The sequence below is a fragment of the Puma concolor genome, chromosome C1 (assembly GCF_028749965.1).
Source record: "Puma concolor isolate L17-30 chromosome C1, mPumCon1.1.hap2, whole genome shotgun sequence".
Lineage (NCBI taxonomy): Eukaryota > Metazoa > Chordata > Mammalia > Carnivora > Felidae > Puma > Puma concolor.
Window position 1 is genome coordinate 105,866,102 of NC_141674.1, and position 21,138 is coordinate 105,887,239.

At 50.0% G+C, this 21,138-nt stretch overlaps 2 protein-coding genes across 16 annotated transcripts; both read left to right on the forward strand.

Annotated features, from left to right (window-relative positions):
• The first annotated feature begins 216 nt into the window (after positions 1-216).
• Positions 217-14,884, forward strand: TARS2 (threonyl-tRNA synthetase 2, mitochondrial). Of its 12 annotated transcripts, XM_086718114.1 has the most exons (19): positions 217-374; positions 683-879; positions 1,214-1,337; positions 2,734-2,858; positions 3,983-4,100; positions 4,464-4,528; positions 4,787-4,865; positions 5,995-6,141; positions 6,301-6,399; positions 6,722-6,751; positions 6,839-6,939; positions 7,423-7,585; positions 7,810-7,947; positions 8,115-8,192; positions 10,104-10,225; positions 10,430-10,531; positions 10,707-10,779; positions 11,355-11,469; positions 14,523-14,884. In XM_086718114.1, the coding sequence occupies exons 1-19, from the start codon at positions 309-311 to the stop codon at positions 14,669-14,671; spliced, it is 2,091 nt and encodes a 696-aa protein (XP_086574240.1). In that variant the 5' UTR covers positions 217-308; the 3' UTR covers positions 14,672-14,884. The 12 variants fall into 12 exon arrangements, 10 of the variants coding, with proteins under 10 accessions (XP_086574240.1, XP_086574238.1, XP_025780651.2 ...); XM_086718112.1 differs by having other exon boundaries at positions 6,722-6,939; XM_025924866.2 differs by having other exon boundaries at positions 6,722-6,939; positions 10,125-10,225.
• Positions 14,719-21,108, forward strand: ECM1 (extracellular matrix protein 1). 4 transcript variants are annotated; one of them, XM_086718123.1, is made up of 11 exons: positions 14,719-14,892; positions 16,788-16,850; positions 16,930-17,031; positions 17,208-17,288; positions 17,386-17,466; positions 17,767-17,823; positions 18,152-18,468; positions 18,749-19,123; positions 19,620-19,840; positions 20,007-20,094; positions 20,795-21,108. In XM_086718123.1, exons 3-11 carry the CDS (start codon positions 16,977-16,979, stop codon positions 21,023-21,025), a joined length of 1,506 nt encoding a protein of 501 aa, XP_086574249.1. In that variant the 5' UTR covers positions 14,719-14,892; positions 16,788-16,850; positions 16,930-16,976; the 3' UTR covers positions 21,026-21,108. The 4 variants fall into 4 exon arrangements, with proteins under 4 accessions (XP_086574249.1, XP_086574247.1, XP_086574246.1 ...); XM_086718121.1 differs by lacking the exon at positions 14,719-14,892 and adding an exon at positions 15,363-15,573 and having other exon boundaries at positions 16,942-17,031; XM_086718120.1 differs by lacking the exon at positions 14,719-14,892 and adding an exon at positions 15,364-15,573.
• Positions 21,109-21,138: the final 30 nt, after the last annotated feature.

Consider the following 21,138-nt stretch of genomic DNA (forward strand, 5'->3'; position numbering starts at 1 on the left):
CATGAGTTTTCACTCCCCTTTCCTCCACGCTGCAGAATATGCTCTTGCTACCCATAGCTGAAACTGCAAATTTCGGGATTGGGAGTGTGTGTAACAGTTTCGGTCTTCCGGCCAGCCGGAACCACCCACACCACCGCTCAAGCAGTGTGGGGCGGACCACTTCGGAGCTCCTGGAGGTGGTCTCGGATTAGAGTGGCAGCTGCCGTAGCCAATGGGCTTGGGCGTCATTGGGCCGGAAACCTATGAGAAATCCGGTGAAGGAGTCGAGGATAATTTGTTTAAGGATGTAGGTACGGGTTTGAAGGAACATGGCCCTGTGTCAGAGGTGGCGGCGGCTCCGGTTGCCGGGCTTGCAAACCTGCCGGCTACACACGGTGCGTGAGGTACCCACCCAAAAGTTAAGAACCGCATCGGACCCAGACCAGGCCCAAAGTGCAGGCTCCCGACCCCTGCCTTGAGCCCCTGAATCCGGCCCCGCTAAGCCGTTAGTTACAGCCATCTTTTCCCTAGAGTCGACCACCAGGAGAGGCTAGGGCTCCTAGTCTAGAGCCCTGTATCACCCAGCCCTCTTAAAGGCCTGGGTTTAGGATTAAGGCCACTTCGGTACCCTCACCTCCTACCAGCCTCAATCCCAGGAAGGAATGATGGGACCTGAGTTACCTCCTAACATCTTTCTCTCCAGGCAGCTGTGCCAGCCCCTCCACAGTGGTTGGCAGAGCGGCTCGGCCTTTTTGAGGAGCTATGGACTGCTCAAGTAAAGAAGTTAGCAAGCGTGGCACAGAAGGAGCACCGGACTATTAAGATATCACTTCCTGGAGGCCAGAGGGTGGATGCTGTGGCATGGAGCACAACCCCTTACCAGCTAGCCCAGCAGATCAGGTACCAGCCCATTTTGTACCTACCAGGATCATCCTTCAACCTCTGTATTTCGCTGGACTCGAGCAGAGAATGAAAATTATGCCTGGTATCTATTCCATCTCTATCAAGATCGCCTTTTCATGAGAATTCATTTTCATCTGGGTTAGTTTCAGAGTCTCTACCCTTTGTTTATTATCCATTGGGAAAAGAAATGATAGGTTTTATTGCTCTGGTGACACCTTTCCCCATTTGCAAGCTTAGAACTATTGAGAGATTAGTCCCTGTCTTCCCCTGTGGACTGTGACCATGTCTTTTTCTTTGTCCTCACTTCCCCCCCCCACTCCCAATTCCCAAGTTCAACATTGGCAGATACTGCAGTGGCTGCTCAAGTGAATGGAGAACTTTATGATCTGGAACGGCCTTTGGAGACAGATTCTGACCTCAGATTTCTGACATTCAGTTCTGCAGAGGGCAAAGCAGTAAGTTTCTTCCTTTTCAGGAATACAGTGACAACTAAACTAAGGGATTTTTAAGTGGGCATATTTCTAGTATTTCTTTTGCCTCAGTTTCTCCCTTTGCAGTTGGGAGGGAGACCTACCACAGACTGCTTGTCTTGACTAACCCTGGATAAGCTAGAAACTTAGGATGAAAATTTTCAACATAGGTCCATTAAGTAAACATCGTTTGCACTAGTAAAAAGGAAAGCTGAAAATAGAAGGGTAATATGCCAGTTCTGTCACTTCAACCCTAGAGACATACATCATAAGTCATCTGTAACATATATTTTTTTATAAAATTTTTTTAATGTTTGTTTACTTGTGAGAGAGACAGAGACAGAGGTGTGAGCGGGGCAGGGGCGACAGAGGTTCGAGAGAGAGGGAGGTTCGAAAGAGAGGGAGACACAGAATCTGAAGCAGGCTCCAGGCTCCGAGCTGTCAGCACATAGCCCGATTCGGGGCTCCAACCCACAGACTGTGAGATCATGATCTGAGTCAAAGTCGGACGCTTAACTGACTGAGCCACCCAGGCACCTCTATGGCATATATTTTTTAATTCTAACTTGGCTTCCACAACTGAGCACACAATTCCTCCTCCCTACTTTGTCTTCTTCATGTCAGCTTGGGTAATATAGACCTCATCTACTAGGATCCAGAAAAATGGAGTTTTATCATGTTCATCTAAATGGTGACCAAAGGGGCGCCTTGGTGGCTCAGTGGGTTGAGCGTCTAAGTCTTGGTTTCAGTTCAGGTCATGATCTCCTGGTTTGTGAGATTAACCCCTGTGTCCGGCCCTGCACGGACACCATGGAGCCTGCTTGGGATTCTCTGTCTCTCTCTCTGCTCTTTCCTACTAGCACACACATACACACACTCTCTCTCAAAATAAATAAACAACAAATAAATAAATGGTGACCAAATCCTAGAGGAGCGGTTGCATCACACTAGATTCCTGGAATAGAGAAAAATAGAACTAAAAGATCAAATAGAGCCCTTAGGAACTATGGTCTTGAGAAGGTAGTTTACTCTGAAGCCCTAAAAGGGGATGTTATAGGAGCAGAAAAAGAAGCCTAGGCCCTGCTTCTATGCTGTAGGACCAGGAAGCACTGAGGAGTGGGAGTGGGGGTTACCCCTGTCTGCGCATGTTTCTACTAGCCTTTTGTTTTGTTTTTCCTCCTTTTTACTGTTTAGTTAGTATTCACCTCCAAGGTCAGATTCCCCATCTTGTGATAGTTATTTCTAGAAGAGCCATACTGGTTTCACGCCAGCTTCTCTGAGAAGAGTATCAGAGAGTGAGGGGTTAAAGAAGGAGGTTATGAAAAAAAATAAAATAAAAAAACAAAGGCGGTGGTTATGAACTCCTTTCTTGTGAACCCAGGTGTTCTGGCACTCCAGCACCCATGTCCTGGGAGCAGCAGCTGAACAGCTCCTTGGTGCTGTCCTCTGCCGAGGTCCAAGTACAGAATGTGGCTTCTACCATGATTTCTTCCTGGGAAAGGAACGGTGAGTAGTGCAAGCAAAGAGGAGAATGATTCTGGAGTAGTTTCTTAGATATTTCACCATATTTTATTTCATTTGTCAGGTTTTTGGCATTTAATTGACAAAGTAATATATTAAAAGTGTACAACATGAGGGGCGCCTGGCTCAGTCAGAAGAGCGTGCGACTCTTCATCTCAGGGTCGTGAATTCAAGCCCCATGTTGGTTGCAGAGAATTACTTAAACTTTTTTTTAAATGTTTGTTTATTTTTGAGAGAGACAGAGACAGAGCATGAGTGGAGGAGGGGCAGAGAGAGAGGGAGACAGAATCTGAAACAGGTTCCAGGTTCCAAGCTTTCAGCACAGAGCCCGATGCAGGGCTCAAACCCACAGACCTCAAGATCGTGACCTGAGCTGAAGTTGGATGCATAACTGACTGAGCCACCCAGGCGCTCCTTAAATAAACTTTTAAAAATAAAAAAAGTGAACAAGCTGATAATTTGATATTTATATTCATTGTGAAAGGATTCCCACGATTGAGTTAAATAGTACATTCATCACCTCACTTCATGTGTGTGATTGCTTAAGGTTTACTCTTAGCAAATTTCATTCGTACTGTATAGAATTATCAACTATAGTCACTATGTTCTACATTATCTTCTCAAACCTAATTCATTTTATACTGAGTTTGTACCGTTTCACCCGAGTGGTTTCTGCATCCTCTTCTGGGGCGTCAGGGATGTTCAATTTGGAAGAGAAAGTTTAGAGAAGGGCCTCTCCAGGCCTTTGCTGTGACATTGGTGCCAATTTCTCCCCTAGTCCATGCTTTTCCTTTTCTGTCTAATTCTCATTGAAACTTCTCTAGTCTTTATGAATTCTTTGGCTTTTTTTTTTTTACTTCATCCTTCATTACTATTGCCTTAATTATGTCTGTCCATATTGTCTGCATCCGACCTTTAACATATAGAGCTTTTGCTCCCACTGTAAAACTTATACCTGATTTCCTATTTATGTTTTCTGTCAGTTTGTCTGCCTTTACCAATAATTCTAGATGTCTGTGGAGAGCAGGATTTCACCCCCTAGCCAACAGGTGTGGCACCCAGGTGATGCTTCTTAAAGGATGAACGCCAACCAGTTCTCACCTTTCCAGGACAGTCCGGGGCTCAGAGCTGCCTGCTTTGGAGCGGATTTGCCAGGAACTTACAGCTGCTGCTCAACCCTTCCGGAGGCTAGAGGCTTCCCAGGATCAGCTTCGCCAGCTCTTCAAGGTGGGGTGGGGGTGCACACATTTAGGAGGACGATCCAAAAGCATGGGGGAAGGGGTGATTGTCTCCCAGGACATCTTTTTTTTCTTTTTAACTTTTATTTTTTTAATGTTTATTTATTTTTGAGAGGGTTAGCACAAGCAGAGAGAGGGGAGGGGCAGACAGAGAGAGGGAGACACAGAATCTGAAGCAGCCTCCTGGCTCTGAGCTGTCAGCAGAGAGCTGACGTGGGGCTCAAACTCTCGAACCGCAAGATCATGACCTGAGCTGAAGTTGGACACTCGACTGACTGAGCCACCCAGACACCCCTCTCCCAGAACATCTTTATGGGAATAGAGACTTATCCTCACTCTTCTCCCCTTCCAGGATAACCCCTTTAAGCTTCGCCTGATTGAGGAGAAAGTGACAGGTCCAACAGCAATAGTATATGGGTGAGCGTTGTCAAAATGGAGGGAAACGGGGAGGTAGGTATACACAAAAGAAGGCCAGAAATGGGATGAGGGAAAGAAGGTAGAAGGTAGTCTGTTGTTCCAGAAAAATAATGGGAACAAGAAGTTATTTTTATCTCCCATTGCTCTTGCTGTCTCTGTAGAACAGTTCTTACATTTTTTTTCTGTCTGCTAGAGGCCAGGAGAACACCGGAAGCTCAAGAATTTGGAGACCACTAAGTGTTCCCTCCTTTCCCCCAGGTGTGGCATGCTGGTAGACCTCTGCCAGGGCCCCCACCTTCGGCATACTGGACAAATTGGAGGACTGAAGCTGCTGACGGTCAGTTGTGAGGGCAAGGTTAGGTTAAGACTCCTGCTTTCACTGGGATGAGCAGGGGAGTAGGAAGATGCTCTCTCAGCCCCTTCTCTCCTCTTATAGCTAAGGGAGGAATCCAGTAGGAGGAAGATTTCTTAGTTCCTGCCTTCCACAAACTCCCAGTGTGATGGCAGCTGCTGGACATCCTGCCGGGGCTCAGAAGCCAATTCACAATCCGTAGTTGGACCTCAGTGCTAGGGAGGTGGAGAGGGAGTGTGAGAACAGTCTGGACAGGGTCACATAGGGGAGGCTGCTGTGGAGAGGGTGTGTAGAACCCCACTGCGCAGGTACAGGGAGAGTATTCTAAGTTTAAGGCATGACTTTTATGAAAATCCTGTGCCTGGGCCAGGTGAGTTATTTGTTTGGTGGAATGGGAGCAGGGAGCGAGGGGAGAGGCAGGAATGTGCAGCCAAAAGCCCTGGACTAAAAACCTCTCATCCGTGCTTAGTCCTGGCTCTGCCATAGGTAAAGTATGTGGCCTTGGGTAAATCTCCTTACCCATTTTCCCCATCTATAAAATAAGACTGTTGTTAATTCCTGTCCTACCAATAAATCCATGTCACAGAGACAAAGTCAATTAACACAGGTGAAAGTGGTATAAAACGCTGGCTGTTTCTTGTTAAATTGTTTGAGGAAAGAGTAGGCAGAAGCATTTGAATTTCATGTGGCCAGGAATAGGGCATAGTGGAGATTGATAAGCAGGTAGATAGAAACAAGAACAACAACAACTGACATTTGACCAGAGCGGAAGGTTACTCCCATGAGTAGTCATTGATTAGAGGTGGGGAAGGAGGGCTCTAGTACAGAGAGAATGTACTGGTGGGAGAATGGGGAGAAAAAGAGGTGGCAGGATAAGGTTAGGCTTGAACAGGATACAAATGGGAATTAAGCATCCAGTGTGTCTAAGGCTGTAAACATGGCAGGGGTTCTGAGGGGTATCACGCTGGTGGAGGCAGTGGAAAATGGAGTGAGTGCTGAGACAGAACATTTGTGGTGCGTGTCGTGTGCTCAGAATCAGACGAGCATCAGCGAAGGAGAGCTTGGGTGCCCGCAGTCCCTCATCTTCCCTTTGACTCCCTCTGTTTTCCCATAGAACTCGTCATCCCTGTGGAGGTCTTCAGGTGCCCCAGAGCCACTGCAGCGAGTGTCAGGGATCTCCTTCCCCACAATGGAGGAGTTGAGAGCCTGGGAAGAAGGGAGGGAGGAAGCGGAGTTACGGGACCACCGGCGCATTGGGAAGGTACAGAGATTGGAGAAGGAGAGGGTGCGTGAAGGAACCCAATTGTGAAGCTGGGAGCAGATTCTGAATCCAGCAGATTGAGCAGCTCCATCAGTTATTTCTTCTGGGTTCCAAAGTCCTTGCTTCTCTCTCCAAGTGACATTGCCATTCCTGACTCAGGCACAGGAGCTCTTCTTCTTCCATGAACTGAGCCCCGGGAGCTGTTTCTTCCTGCCTCGAGGGACGAGGGTGTATAATGCACTGGTGGCTTTCATCAGGGTAAGGGGGCCTCCAGTCCAGAGGAGGGATGACCAGAGAGGAAATCGGGACCCAGAAGCCAAGTGTTAGAAGAGCGGGATTAGAAGCACGAACATAAACATTATAAGGTGCTGGTGGCCTTTAACAAGGTCCTAGGAATGTGTGGTCCACAGAGTGGGGAGCGTAGAGAGGGAACACGGTACTTAATAGGTTGTAGCCGAGATCAGCCTGACCTGAGGTCCCCGGAGGATCACACACCTGCCTCTCCCCCACTCTGCCTTCCATATTTGTGCCGTCCTCCCCCAGTCACTCTGCCTTCCATATCCTGTGCCCTCCTCTCCAGGCCGAGTACACCCGCCGTGGTTTTTCTGAGGTGAAAACCCCCATACTGTTTTCTACGAAGCTCTGGGAGGTGTCAGGACACTGGGAGCATTATCAGGAGGATATGTTTGCCCTGCAGCCCCCAGACTCTGACAGGCTCTCCAGCTCCCTGAGTGACCACGCTACTAGCCATCCTGCAGACACACTCGCCCTGAAGCCCATGAACTGCCCTGCACACTGGTGAGCTAGGAGCCAAGAGGCCTGGGTCCTCCCAGGGCTGGGGGTAGGCAACCAGGTTGCTGAATATGAAGTAATAGCGCCTTGGCAGAGCAGTAGGACACCTGATTGGAGTCTTAAATCTGCACTCCAGATAACCTTGTGAATTTGGGAAAACCATTGTGTCTCTCTGAGCCTTAGTCTCCTTGTATAACATCAGGGGTTTGGAGTTGCTGTCCAAAGTTCCTCTTTCACTTCAGTGCCTGTCACACAATAGGGGCACAGTAAACGAAGTCTGCTGCTATTGTTCTGAGAAATGCACTTTGAACCAGGAAGGGCTCAAACTGTGCTGAGTGGGATGGACAGGACTTGGGGGGAGGACATGCCCAGGCTGGGGAGAGGGCGTGCTGATGACGCAGAGAAAGTAAGCAAGCACACTGGGCAGAGATGCAGTCTGTGGGGGCTGCTTTTCCCTGTGGCCCTGACCCTTCCTCATCCCCATCTCAGCCTGATGTTCGCTCACCGGCCCAGATCCTGGCGAGAGCTGCCCCTGCGCCTGGCGGACTTCGGGGCCCTACACCGGGCCGAGGCCTCTGGCAGTCTGGGGGGACTGACCCGGCTGCGGTGCTTCCAGCAGGATGACGCTCACATCTTCTGTGCACCGGATCAGGTGGCCCTTCCCCAGCTCCACCAAAGCATTTCTAAACCACCTTCCATTCTCCATTTGAACTGCCAACACTCCTGCTCCCTGTCTCCCTCTTTATATACTACAACTCAGTTATATGATAGCCCCAGCTTTCCTCTATGTTTTTGCCCTGTGTTTCCCCCAAAACTCCCATCACTCCAGAACTCTAGGTTGCACACAACTCACTCACCCTTATTTTCTGTCCCCAGCTTGAAACAGAGATACAAGGCTGTCTTGATTTCCTCCGCTCTGTTTACACTGTCCTTGGCTTCTCCTTCCGCCTGGCTCTATCCACCCGGCCATCTAGCTTCCTGGGCGAGCCTTGCCTTTGGGACCAGGCTGAGCAGGTGAGGAGGCAGATAAACCACTCTCTGATGGCAGAAGAGGGGAGATGGGAATTGGGGTCCTCAATAGAGGCATGTGCCAAGCAGGTCATTTGTTGGGGGACTGGAGGGGTCTGTTGCTTATAAAGTCTAAAATGATACATTCCTCTCTCGTCTCATTCCCTTTAAAGGTCCTTCAACGGGCCCTGGAAGAATTTGGAGAACCCTGGGAACTCAACCCTGGAGATGGTGCCTTCTATGGGCCTAAAGTAAGTTGGGGATCCTCCTAAGAGTTGTATTTATTCATTTTTTGTTTTGTTTTATTAGGTATTTAATAGACACAAAGGAATATTTTTTAACTTGTATAGGATAGAAAGAAGAGCAATATATTTCCTGGCCCCGTGGAGCTTATGGTCCTGTGAGGTGTGTGGGAGGCAAATAGGCATTTCAGGGCCACTGAACCCGCGCTCGCAGGTACCAAGGGAGCATATCATTCAGGAGGGAGGGTCAGGAAAGGCTTCCTGCAGGATTCTCTTTCTTTACCTTTTTTTTTTTTTTTTTTTTTTTTTTTTGAGAGAGAGAGAGAGGGAGAATCCCGTGAGGGGAAGAGAGAGAAGCAGGGCTTACCCAGGGCTCATGTTTTCCCTGAAGTGGGGCTCGGGCTCCCCCGATGTAGGACTCGAACTCATCAACTGTGAGATGATGACCCGAGCTGAAGTTGGATGCTTAAAGACTGAGCTCCCCAGGTGCCCCTGCAGAATTCTCTTTCTAATCTTAAAGGTCATTGTTGGCCAAGGAAAGAGGGGTTCCAGGTGGGAACAGTGCAGGCAGAAGGTGGAGGCAGGGTAAACAGGGCAAGTTGGAAGAAGTAAAACAAGTCAGGGGGAAAAAAGGACTGGAAAGTGTCTACTGGATTCCATGAAAAGGCTGTTAGATGTTGAAGCACCATTTCTGGTACAGAGGCTGGGGTGGGAGTCAGAGGTAAATGAATGAACATAACTCTTTTGAGAATTTTGGCTCTTAAAAAGCAAAGGAGAGTAGCAAGAGGGGCCTGGATAGTCAAAAGAGATTTTGATGAAGAGAGAAATTCAAGAATGTTTAGCTCTGATAAAAGAGAGCGTGTTTGAGTCAGGGAAAAATTGAAGTTGTAGAAGGGGTTTCAGTGGAGGGAAGTTCTTGGGGAGGTTTGAGGGGTGGGATTGAGAGCCCACAAGAGACCACCTCTGCCATTGTTCTGGAGGCAGGAAGAAAGGCTGGAAGCATATGCAAGGAAGTCTATAAGTGTGGTGACAGGAAGTTGAGACACTTTTCATCTCATGATGTCATTATCTGATTTCCCCATAAAATGTGAAACAGGATCATTTGCTGAGATGGGAGTAGGGAAGAGGGGAGTTGTTAGTGGGGGCAGTGAAGATAGGAAGAGAGAGGAGAAAGCTTGAAAGTCCTTGAGGAGAACAGGACCCAAAACTGATTAGGGCAGCAGGGGATTACCGACAGCAGTCAGGGTCCACTTGAGGTTCAGAACAGGGATTTGCATGGCGGCATCAATCCCCGTTTATGTATCTGTTGTGGTATGGGACATGCTGGGCAGCTCTGAGCAGTTCTGTTGCAGGGGCAAGGAGGTGGGGGGCAGGAGTGCCACCAGGTTGAGGATTTGCCATGGGGATGTGACAGAAGAACAGTGATAGAGGGGAACCTGGGAAAGTGGTTCCAGCCGCATGGGGAAAGAAAGAAAGGTGGATGGAGCCTGTGAATGGGAAGGAAATAGAGGAATTAAGCAACCTGGAAATTAAAGAGCCATTTGTAGGAATAATTGTCAGAGCCAGAAAACCAAGAGACAGTAATCAGAGCAGGGTGTGTGATGGACTGTTCCAGAGGTGTAGCCATTCTGGGCGATGACAAGATGAAGGCTGTATCCATAGGGTGGGTGCAGGTGAACATCCCGGAAATGACGAACTCAAGGAATTCAGAGGCCAGGGTGTGGGTGGGTCATTTGTGTCAAAGTCCCCTAAGGTCATAATATCATTATCAGGTAGAAAGAGCTACTGCTGGGGTGTCCAGTGAGTGAAGTAAGAGTACAACAGAGCTGGGTGAGGAGTCTCTCAGAACAGCCTGGCACGTAGGCAGGTGGAAGGTGGGTGGTGCGGACAGTAGAGGGTACTGCTTCTGGTTGCTTTTAGGCCTCTGTCTCTCTCCTCCAGATTGATGTGCACCTCCGCGATGCCCTGGGCCGGCCCCATCAGTGTGGGACAATCCAACTTGACTTCCAGCTGCCCCTGAGATTTGACCTCCAGTACAAGGGGTACAGAACCGTGCTCATCCCCTTTTCCCTTGGCTGCTAGTGGAGTAGGTGGAGAACAGCGTCTCCTTCTATCTTTGTCCCTAACCTGAAACTCAAATCCTCTACACCTTCACCAGAGCTGAATATTGCTTAAAAACCAGAAGGTAATCTTGTGTGCATATCTTGTGACACTTCCTCTATTCCCTCCTCCTTTTTCCCTCCAAGGCAGGCGGGGGCCCCAGAGCGTCCAGTCGTCATTCACCGAGCAGTGCTAGGTTCTGTGGAAAGGATGTTGGGAGTGCTAGCGGAAAGCTGTGGTGGAAAATGGTGAGAACTCTGGCCCCAGATTTCTGTTCTGGTCCTCAGACCAGATGGTACATGCCCCAGATCCTGGTGCCCTTAGATTCACTCTTCTCTTTTCCTCTCGAATCTGCTCTCTGCAGCCATATTTGTAGTCGAGCTAGAGTAAAGAGTTTGCCTTCCTCTCTTCTCTCTCAACCAGGCCACTGTGGCTGTCCCCGTTCCAGGTGGTGGTCATCCCTGTGGGAACTGAGCAAGAGGAATATGCCAGGGAGGTGAGGAGAAACTGGGGGTGCATGCACAGGGGCTAACGCAGGACTACGGCGAGTCCGGGGCTGAGCAGTGGGTAGGAAGAAGTCACACAGCACAGTAGAAGGGGAATAGCACTTGGAGCCACAGGACTGGGCTCGAATGGGTCCTGACATATATGCTGGATATTCCACATCTGAGAAGTGACACTAGTTCCTTGCCTCATGTGTGAAAATTAAACAAATTCACAGATGTTAAATGCTGACAATAGAGCACTTGATACAAAAGGGGCTTAGGTAAATGTCAGCTGCATGTTTCCTTTCTAGAGGAAGGGTGTGGACAGTACAGAGTCAAGTAGCTGGTTGGGTAGAGCAGGCAAAGCAGGCAAAGTCCGGGAATTGGTGGCAGGTGCAGCTTCAGTAGGAAGCAGACAAACTATGAGGGACTGGGGAGGGGCCTCGGTGCAGAGATGAATGAGGAGGGGTTGTCCACAAGAACCAGAGAGCCTTGAGGCAGAGGACAGAAGACAGCATGGGGAAGATTGGTATCAGGCTACTCTAGCCCCTGAGCCTTCAGTCCCGTCCTCAAACCCCTGCCCCAGGCGCAGCGGAGGCTGCAGGCTGCAGGGCTGGTCTGCGACCTGGATGCCGACTCGGGGCTGACGCTCAGCCGGAGAGTCCGCCGGGCTCAGCTCGCCCACTACAATTTTCAGTTTGGTAAGTGACCAGCAGCACAGGCCCTCCGAGCCCCGTGCTCCCCCACCAGCCTTCTACACTGTTCTTTCCTATTGGATTTGCATTAACTAGGGCTCAGTCCCTGAGCGAGACTTTCAGGGAGCCAGGATTCAGAACACCTGAGCTGTTTGGGCCCTCAGTTCCTTCACCCCCTGACAACCAGTTCTCATCCTCAGAAGAACTTTCTTTTTCTTTTTAAAAAAATTTTTTAAATGTTTATTTCTGAAGGAGAGAGAGAGAGAGAGAGACAGAGCATGAGCAGGGGAGGGGCAGAAAGAGAGGGAGACACAGAATCCAAAACAGGCTTCAGGCTTTGAGCTGTCAGCATAGAGCCCAATGTGGGGCTCGAACCCACAAACCATGAGATCATGACCTGAGCCAAAGTCGGACACTTAACTGGATGAGCCACCCAGGCTTCCCATTTCTTCTTTTCTTTCTACCACTAATTTATTCTTTGAATTTGTGCAAGTCATAGAAGATCACATCATAAGCATGAAAAGCACTTTCTTACCTAGTGCAGAATAATATTCTCAACAAAACAAAAAAAGTACAAAATCACAGACGTGAGAAAACATTCGATGAGATTTGGGTTATTGCAACATATGTTAGAAAGTGAATACCTTCAAGAGTAAGGCTAAGGTTTTTGTGTAGCTAGCCAAAGTGTTTGAATTTTACCTATTGGGCCCGTATTTTCAGACATCTCTGCTAAAGTTCCCCCTTAAGACTGAACTGAGATCATGTGAACTACATTCACCCTGGGGAAATTGCCCAAGGTTCAGAGTATTTTGATGCAAAGATAGCATTTCTTTTCAGACTCACGTTTTATTCTTAAATTTTTGTATATTTTGTCACTCCTGATTATATACATAGCAACTTTAATATTCTTTATTTTTTTAATGAAATTAAAAATTTGTCTTAATTGAAGTATAGTTGACACACAATGTGTCACTTCTATACATTACTCAGTGCTCATCACAATAAATGTAGCTACCATCTGTCACCATACAATGTTATTAGAATATTATTGACTATATTCTCTATGCTGTACTTTTCATCCCTATGACTCACTTATTTTATAATTGCAAGTTTGTACCTCTAGTCCCCTTCACCTATGCCTTCCATCCCCCCAACCTGTCCACCCTAGCAGCCACCACTTTTTTGTTCTCTGTATTTATGAGATTGTTTCTTTTGGGGATGTGCATGTGTGTGTTCATTTCTTTTGTTTTTTAGATTCCATATATATGGGGCACCTGGATGGCTCATTTGGTAAAGCATGTGACTCTTGATCTCAGGGTCATGAGTTCAAGCCCCATGTTGGGTATAGAGATTACTTTTTTTAAAAAGTGAAATCATGATATTTGTCTTTCTCTGACTGACTTCACTTAGCGTAGTACCTTGTGGGTCCACTCATGTCGTCACACATACAAAATCTCACTCTTTTTCAGGCTGAGTAATATTCCAGTGTACGTGTGTGTGTGTGTGTGTGTGTGTACACCCTGTGTATTTATCCATGTATCTGTCAGTGGACACTTGGGTTGCTTCCATGTCTTGGCTACTGTAAATAATGCTGCAGTAAACATAGGGGTGCATAAATCTTTTTGAATTAATGTTTTCTTTTGGGGGGGTAAATACCATGCAGTGGAATTACTAGATCATTATGTTATTTCTATTTTTAATCTTATTGAGGACCCTCCATACTGTTTTCTACGCTGGCTGCACCAGCTTACATTCCCACCAACAGTGCGTGAGGGTCCCTGTTTGTCCACATCCTTGCCAACACGGTGCTAACCATTCTTCCTGGTGTGAAAAGATTTCTCATTGTGGTTTTGATTTGCATTTCCCTGATGTTTAGTGTTGTGAAGCATCTTTTTATGTACCTGTTGGCCATATATGTCTTGTTTGGAAAATGTCCATTTAGGCCCTCTGCACATTTTCAAATATGATGATTTGGGGTTTTTTGGAATTGAGTTGTATGAGTTCTTTGTATATTTGAAGGGGGGGGGTATTTTGTTTGTTTAAGTTTATTTTGAGAGGGAGAGAAAGCAGGGGAGGGGCAGAGAGAGAGGGAGAATCCCAAGCAGGCTCCACACTGCCAGCATAGAGCCTGATGCAGGGCTCGAACCCACAAACCATGAGATCATGACCTGAGCCAAAATCAAGAATCAGATGCCCAACCAGCTGAGCCACCCAGGTGGCTTATCATTTGCAGATATATTCTTCAGTTCAGTAGGTTACCTTTTCATTGTATTGATAGTTTCCTTTGCTATGCAAAAGCTTTTAGTTTGATGTGGTCCCAGTAGTTTATTTTTGCTTTTGTTTCCCTTGCCTGGGGAGACATACCCAGAATAAAGTTGCTTAGGCTGATGCCAAGATATTATTACCTCTATGTTTTCTTCTAGGAGTTTTATGGTTTCAAGAAAACAGTTTTCTTCTGACCTCCATCCTAGCTGTTGGTGTCTGTTAGGTTAATTAACCAAAGGAGCATCAGAGAGAAAGGGACAGGAAGGATTAATCAGGGGTTAATTAGTTAGCTTTGTTTATTGTAGACCTAGTTGGAATTAGCCCTGAGGGATGATAAGGAGCAGAAACTCCTTTGCCAGATTACTTGATCCTCTCATTTTACACTCCCACTTGCCCATGAGCTCTTAGAGCAAGTTACCCCATGACCCCACGGGCTTGCATGTGTTTCTTATACCCCTGCCACCCTCCCCTCTCTCTAATGCCCACACACACAGAGTTTCTCTCTGGGTCTGCTTCTTGGTCTGTTTGTCTTTTTCTGTGGCTGACCCTACTATCTCTGACCCCTAGGCTCGGGACTGGAAGTGATAAGGCATGTGGAGAATGTCTGGAGCATTTCCTTATCCGTCAGGATGATCAGGAAACTGGAAAGCAAGAGGCAGCTAAATATACCCTTTTCCTGAACCTTATCCGGCCTCTGCTCTCACCCTTCCTAAAGATTTAGGTCTCTTGAATTTTTGTATATCCCATGTAGAAAAATGTGCCCTGACGGTCTCAAACCTCCCCTCTTCCTGCAGTGGTTGGCCAGAAAGAGCAGAGTAAGAGAACAGTGAACATTCGGACTCGAGACAACTGCCAGCTTGGAGAGCGGGACTTGACTGAGGCCGTGCAGCGGCTGCTGGAGCTGCAGAACACCAGGGTCCCAAACGCTGAGCGAGTGTTCTGAGCTTTCATATACAGTTGCGGCAGAGACTCGCGGGAGCTGCCAGCTTCCCTTCAGGTGGAAGAGCCCGAACTGACCACCAGAATCTGGAGGCCCCCAGGCCCCTCAGAACAAGTGTGGAGGCATGAGCTTGCTCTCCTGGAAAGAGACTTGATCTGGGGGAAGCTGTAGCTGTTTGGATGTGAGAGGAGTGAAGCAATAAAGAATAAACTTGAAGCTTCCGGGTATGTGTCTTCATCTCGGATTCCTGAGTAGGCATAAAAGGGAGTTTGACCCTGTCTCCATCTCTTTCATCCTGGGGTGCTGGGGAAGCAGAAAGAGGGCGGCCCTGGCCTCCCCCTGGGAGGGGCGCTCCTGGGGTAGCTGTTCTGTCCCCTACCCAGGATTCCTTAGTGCCCGGTTTCCCCAGCCCAGTTCAGCAGGTGTACTGCTCCACAGTAGGCAGCATGCAGACAGAGGAATTGAACCGAAAAGGCAGGTCTCAACATCTCTTACTCCATGAGTCTCAGAATCCATTTCTCTGGGGATCATAAGAATGCTCTCCTTCCCTCACCCCAGTTCTCCTCAGTCCTCTCAGAAGGCTTCAGGGTGAATTTGGGAGGAGTGGCTGCCAGGCCAGAGGAGGAGCAGCCGGGACTGAGTCATGGCAGGAAATAGGAGGGAGGGAGTGATCCCCAGATAGCTGAATAAAAGGAGAAGGAGCCAGCCCCAAGGTTCACAACAGCGGTAACAGCAACCGGAGAAGCAGGCTCCCAGCAGCCCAGCCCTTCAGATCCAGATCTACCCGAGACGACCCACCTCCTGGGTGCCACTGACCAGTCCTTGCCCCAGGATGGGGACCATGCACAGAGCAGCCTTGGTCTTGGCCTGTCTGGCTGTTGCTTCTGTAGCCTCCTCTGAGGGAGGTGAGTTGGGGTTGGAGGCAGCATTGGGCAGAGGCCCTGGCCAGTGTGGTGGGTCTAGCCATCCTCTGAATGGCTCATCACCAGAAGGGTGATTGTCCACTTGGCCTGGGTCCAAGGTGGGCCTGGGTACTGGAGCCGAGGCTTTAACCAGGGAGGGGAGCAGGTGCACAGAGGGAGAGTTTCCTAGAGCTTGCTGCCGGAAGACATAAAACTGGAATAAAATGGACAATTCAGTGGGTGGCTAGACTCTCAGAGTGAGGGGATCTGCCTCAGTAAGATGTATATATGGGGCCTGTCAGGCAGGGGAGAGAGAAAGAATGGGGCCCCCTGGCTACTCAAAACTGATTTGCTGACCCAGAGAGCCTGGACTGCTTCCCTGCCTGGTTAGGAGAGGAGTGGAGAGGGTGTCCGTCCACAGGGGACCAGACACACTCTATCTAGCACACACATAATCTGCTGGATGCTGGACAAAGTGCTAGCAAGGGAAACTGTTGAGTGCCACAGATCTGGTCTGTATCTGGAAGGCCCGTCTGTTCCTCCCAGGTGCTAGTCTTTGGTGACTGCACATCAGCTATAGGTGATACCTTTCCCTGCAGCTGTGGGGCAGTTTGCCTCAGGGGTTTTGAATCATCCCAGTCCCCAAGTCCTAAACTGAAACCTAAGCGAAGGAGGATCTGGGACCAGCTGAAGGAGAGGCACTTAAACTTCAGTGTGGGCTTCTTATGAGAAGGCCCACAGATGTTTAAAGGGCCTAGAGGAGGTAAACAGATGAGACCCCAACTAGTTCAAAGTTGGGACTTGCTCCTGTAGAAAACTAGAGAAGCATCAGAGCTGAGAGGCTGAGAGGAGAACTCAGGAGCCCTGAGGAAGAGACACTGACAGATTAGGGTTTCCACCACCCCATTCCTCCCACCCCAGCCCCATGTCACATTCCCTTCAAGCCTGGACTCAGGAAACCCAAGGCTTTGAGCCTGGTGGAGGTGAGGTTGTCAGAATATCATGGCTTTCTCAGAACCCAATCAGTCACACCTAGGTGGGTTTGGGGAGGGGGGGGTGTGGATTGATTAGGGGACATGGGACAGGAGCAGTACGGAAAGGCTTCTGGTGTCTTGGTCATCTTGCCTACACCCTTGATGTCTACTGTCCCTGCATCTTGCGCTTGGGGCCAAGAAAGGGCTCCTCAGATCCACCCTGACTCCTCCCTCTTCTTTCAGACTTCAAGGCTCAAGGGCAGAGGGAGCTGGGGCCAGAACCCCTCACCTATCACATTCAAGAAGGTGAGAGTTTGGGTGAACAGCATAGGATTGGGGGGGGGGGAGGAGAAACTGTCCACTCTATCTCCCCTCTTACCTCTAGTTGGCTATGCAGCACCCCCCTCCCCACCCCAGACCCGAGCCCTCCCCATGGATCACCCTGACACCCCTCAGCCTGGCTTTCACTTTGAGGGACAGAGTGAAGGTAAGTCTACCATGCACCCTTCTCAGTTACCCACTCCCCCCCCCACCCCAGGTTGCTGGTTGGGCTTACTTCCCGTTCTTCAGATGGGGAGGGGTGAGGAGGGGTGAGGAGGCCCTGCCCATTCCTCGCTCTGGTTACAAGGGGGGGGGGTCACTCACACACTCCTCCTTCTGTAGTACAGCCCCCTCCCGCTCAGGAAGCCAACCCTGCCCAAGAGGAGGAGCTGCCCCCTCCCCAACTCCCCATGGGAAAGAAAGGTGAGTGCTTGCCCATCCCCCTCCTCCCCCTGCCACTACAATCGTGCTGCCATCAGTCTGACCCTTGCTTCTTTGTGCCCTCACTCCTGTCTTGCAGTGGAGTCCCCTCTCCCTCAGGAAGCCATCCCCCTCCAAGAAGAGCTGCCCCCTCACCAGGCCCCTGTTGAACAGAAGGAAAGTAAGTGACTCCCTCTCCTCTTCACCCTCCCCACTGATGCGCGTGGGCTTTGGGGGCTCTGCCACTCACTCGCTGTATAACCTTGGGTAAGTTATCTCCCCAAGCCTTAGTTTCCTCATCTGGGAAAATGGGGAAACAAGACCTCTTTTATAAAGTTATGAGATTAAGTGGCATAAAAGGCGCATTTTGTTTTCTCTTGTGTCTGTACTGACTTCCTCTTTATGAGTGGCAACTGGCCACGTCCCCCTCTTCTAGTCCATCCCAACATGGCTTCTGTTTACACATCTGCTTCCACCCTAGTAGACCCACCTTTCCCACATCAGGAGGAAATGACCTTCCCATCTAAGCAGAGAGAGGGTGAGTGACAGCTCTGGTCTGTCCATGCCCCTGATTTAGTGCTCAGGGCCCTGGGGTGGGAAGCCTGAAGCTTGGGAGGCAGCACAGGGGAGCAGGTCTGACTTGTGGGGACCGTAAGAGTGACACGACACCTTTCATGCCCCACTTCTCTTCCCTTTCCATCAGCCATTCTGAAGGTAAAAGCCACAAGTTTATGTCTGTCTCTTTCCCCCTGTATCCTCCCAACCCTTTCTCCTCAACCCCAAGTTCTTTCAGTCTTTCAACCCCAGTCTTTCAGTTCTTTCTCTATTCCTCTACTCGTTCTCCTTCCCTGTTTTCCCCATTCTAGAAAAGCCTTTCATGGAACATAGCCCCCCAGAGCCTGAGTCTTGGAATCCAGCCCTGCACTGCCAACAGGGCCGGTCCCCAGGGGGCTGGGGCCACCGGCTGGACGGCTTCCCCCCTGGGCGACCTTCTCCAGACAATCTGGACCAGATCTGCCTTCCTACTCGCCAGCATGTGATATACGGCCCTTGGAACCTACCACATTCTGGCTACTCCCACCTTACTCGCCAGGGTGAGACCCTCAATTTAGTGGAGACTGGATACTCCCGCTGCTGCCGCTGTCACAGCCATGCACACCGCTTGGACTGTGCAAAACTTGTGGTAGGTGTTGGGCTCTTGGTGCTGGGACTTATCCTTTAACCTCCAGACAGTGTGTGTGTATGTGTGTGTGTGTGAAGGACTAGAGGCCTCGGCCTTGGCACGTAGGAACCCCAGGTCCCTTTTGTTGGCCCTACCATGGGCCTCCTTAGTGTGCTGGAAGGGCAGAGAACAGCCTCTGCTTCTTTCTTATCTACCTGCCCAGGGTCCTTTTCTGGAGCCTGGGAGGAGGACAGGAATGTGGACAATGGGCTGCTGGGCTGATCCTTCCCTCTTGCTCTAGTGGGAGAACGCAATGATCCGATTCTGTGAGGCTGAGTTCTCGGTCAAGACCCGACCCCACTGGTGCTGCAACCGGCAGGGGGAGGCTCGGTTCTCCTGCTTCCAGGAGGAAGCTCCCCGGCCGCACTACCAGCTCCGGGCCTGCCCCAGCCACCAGCCTGGTATTTCCTCGGGCCCCGAGATGCCTTTCCCCCCTGGTGTACCCACTCTGGACAACATCAAGAACATCTGCCACCTAAGACGCTTCCGTTCTGTGCCACGCAACCTCCCAGCTACTGACCCCATCCAAAGACAGCTGCAGGCATTGATCCGGCTAGAGGGGGAGTTCCAGCGCTGCTGCCGGCAGGGGAACAACCACACCTGTATGTGGAAGGCTGTAAGTGGGCGTCCCAGCCCCCCAAGAGCCTGTCTGCCTGCCCACCCATCTCCGACCTCTGATCCTGCCGGTCCATCCATCCGTGTACCTCCCCACTGTGAGCTCGTCTGCCCGTTCATCTGCTTGCAAGTGTCCATCCATCCACTGTCTTCGTCATCTGCGTCTGTTCATCCTAAGCCTTCATCCTGCACTCCTGGCCTCGTCCACCCGCGATCCCACACATGCACCCGTGTGCCATCCATCCGTCCAGCTCTGGCCTCACCTGACCCCCTCGTCTACCACTCCAGCTCATCTCCCGTGGCCCGTGCCAAGCCTCATTTGTGCTTCCATCCCTTCCTCCTTCCCAACACCATACATCCATGCCCTCTGGTTCTTTGTCCTTCCCTTTCGGCACCTGTGGCCGGGAGTCCCTCATCTCATAGTGTAGGGCAGTAGAGGGTCAGAAGAGAAGGGGCTGAGTGTCCAGACTTCTGACTTCCCTCTCTCTGGCCCACAGTGGGAGGATGCCCTTGATGGATACTGTTATCGGGAACAGTCTGTAAAGACCCACCACCACTCGTGTTGCCACTATCCTCCTAGCCCTGCCCGTGATGAGTGCTTTGCCCGTCGGGCTCCCTACCCCAACTATGACCGAGACATCTTGACCCTTGACCTCAGCCGAGTTACCCCCAACCTCATGGGCCATCTCTGTGGAAACGGAAGAGTTCTCACCAAGCAGTGAGTCTTGCCCGGTTCTTCCCTCTCTTCCCTTCCCCCAAACCTTCCTTCTGGGGCATCCTCTGGGGGCACTCTTGGTAAGAGCAAAACCATGGTCTCCAAGCACCATTTTGGTGCCTAGGGATGCATAAAGACCCTGACCCTTGCCTCTTTCCCACCAACATAGTAAACAGATTCCTGGGCTAATCCGGAACATGACTGCCCACTGCTGTGACCTGCCATTTCCAGAACAGGCCTGCTGTGCTGAAGAGGAGGTGAGTGAGGGCAGCAGGGGGGTCATAGTCTCCAAAGGAAAGCAGGGGAGGGGAGACAGAGGGCTAGCACTGCAGGCCACCCCTTCTCTTTAGTACCTCACACCCCCTGCCCACAGAAATAGAGGACTAGTGGGGAAGATCTTTTTCTTGGTTCCAGAAGTCTTCATTCTTTTTTTTTTTTTTTTTAATGTTCATTTATGGTTGAGAGAGAGAGAGAGAATGAGCAGGGGAGGGGCAGAGAGTGAGGGAGACACAGAATCTGAAGCAGGCCAGGCTCTGAACTGTTAGCACAGAGCCTGAAGGTGGGGCTTGAACTCACCAGCTATCAGCCCAGAGCCTGACGTGGGACTCGAACTCATGAACCGTGAGATCATGACCTGAGCTGAAGTTGGACGCTTAACCCACTGAGCCACCTAGACACCCCCCAGAAGTCTTCATTCTGACCTGATCTGCTCCCTACCTCTAAGTTCTTATTATGCCTTCTCTGGGACCCAAGCTTTAGGCATTTCCAGATGTGCACATATGTCTGTCACAAGGAATCTAGGTATGCAAGGCAGCCTTGCACCCTCTCTGGCCCCAGGAAGGGATCCAGGGAGACAAGCCGAGAGCAAGGGGACTTTGAACACCCAAGTATTGATGCTTGACCTCCATCCAACACCTCCTTCCCCATCATCTCTGCTTTACTTTTCTCCTTCATCAGAAATCAGCCTTCATTGAGGACCTGTGTGGCCCCCGACGTAACTTCTGGCGAGACTCTGCTTTCTGCTGTAACCTGAGTCCTGGAGATGACCAGACCAACTGCTTCAACACTTACTATCTGAGGAATGTGGCTCTAGTGGCTGGAGACACTGGGGATGCCAAGGGCCAGGGGGAGCAAGGCCAACGCCGGGAAGAAATATCAGCCCCACCCCCTGAGCCCAAGGAAGAGTGAGTCACCCAGAGCCTCAGAGGATCAGATTGGGGGAACCCCACCCTCCTTGAACATTCATTACAGTAAACACCTCTTGGATTTGCCATCCTCATTGTCTTTAATGTCTCACATAC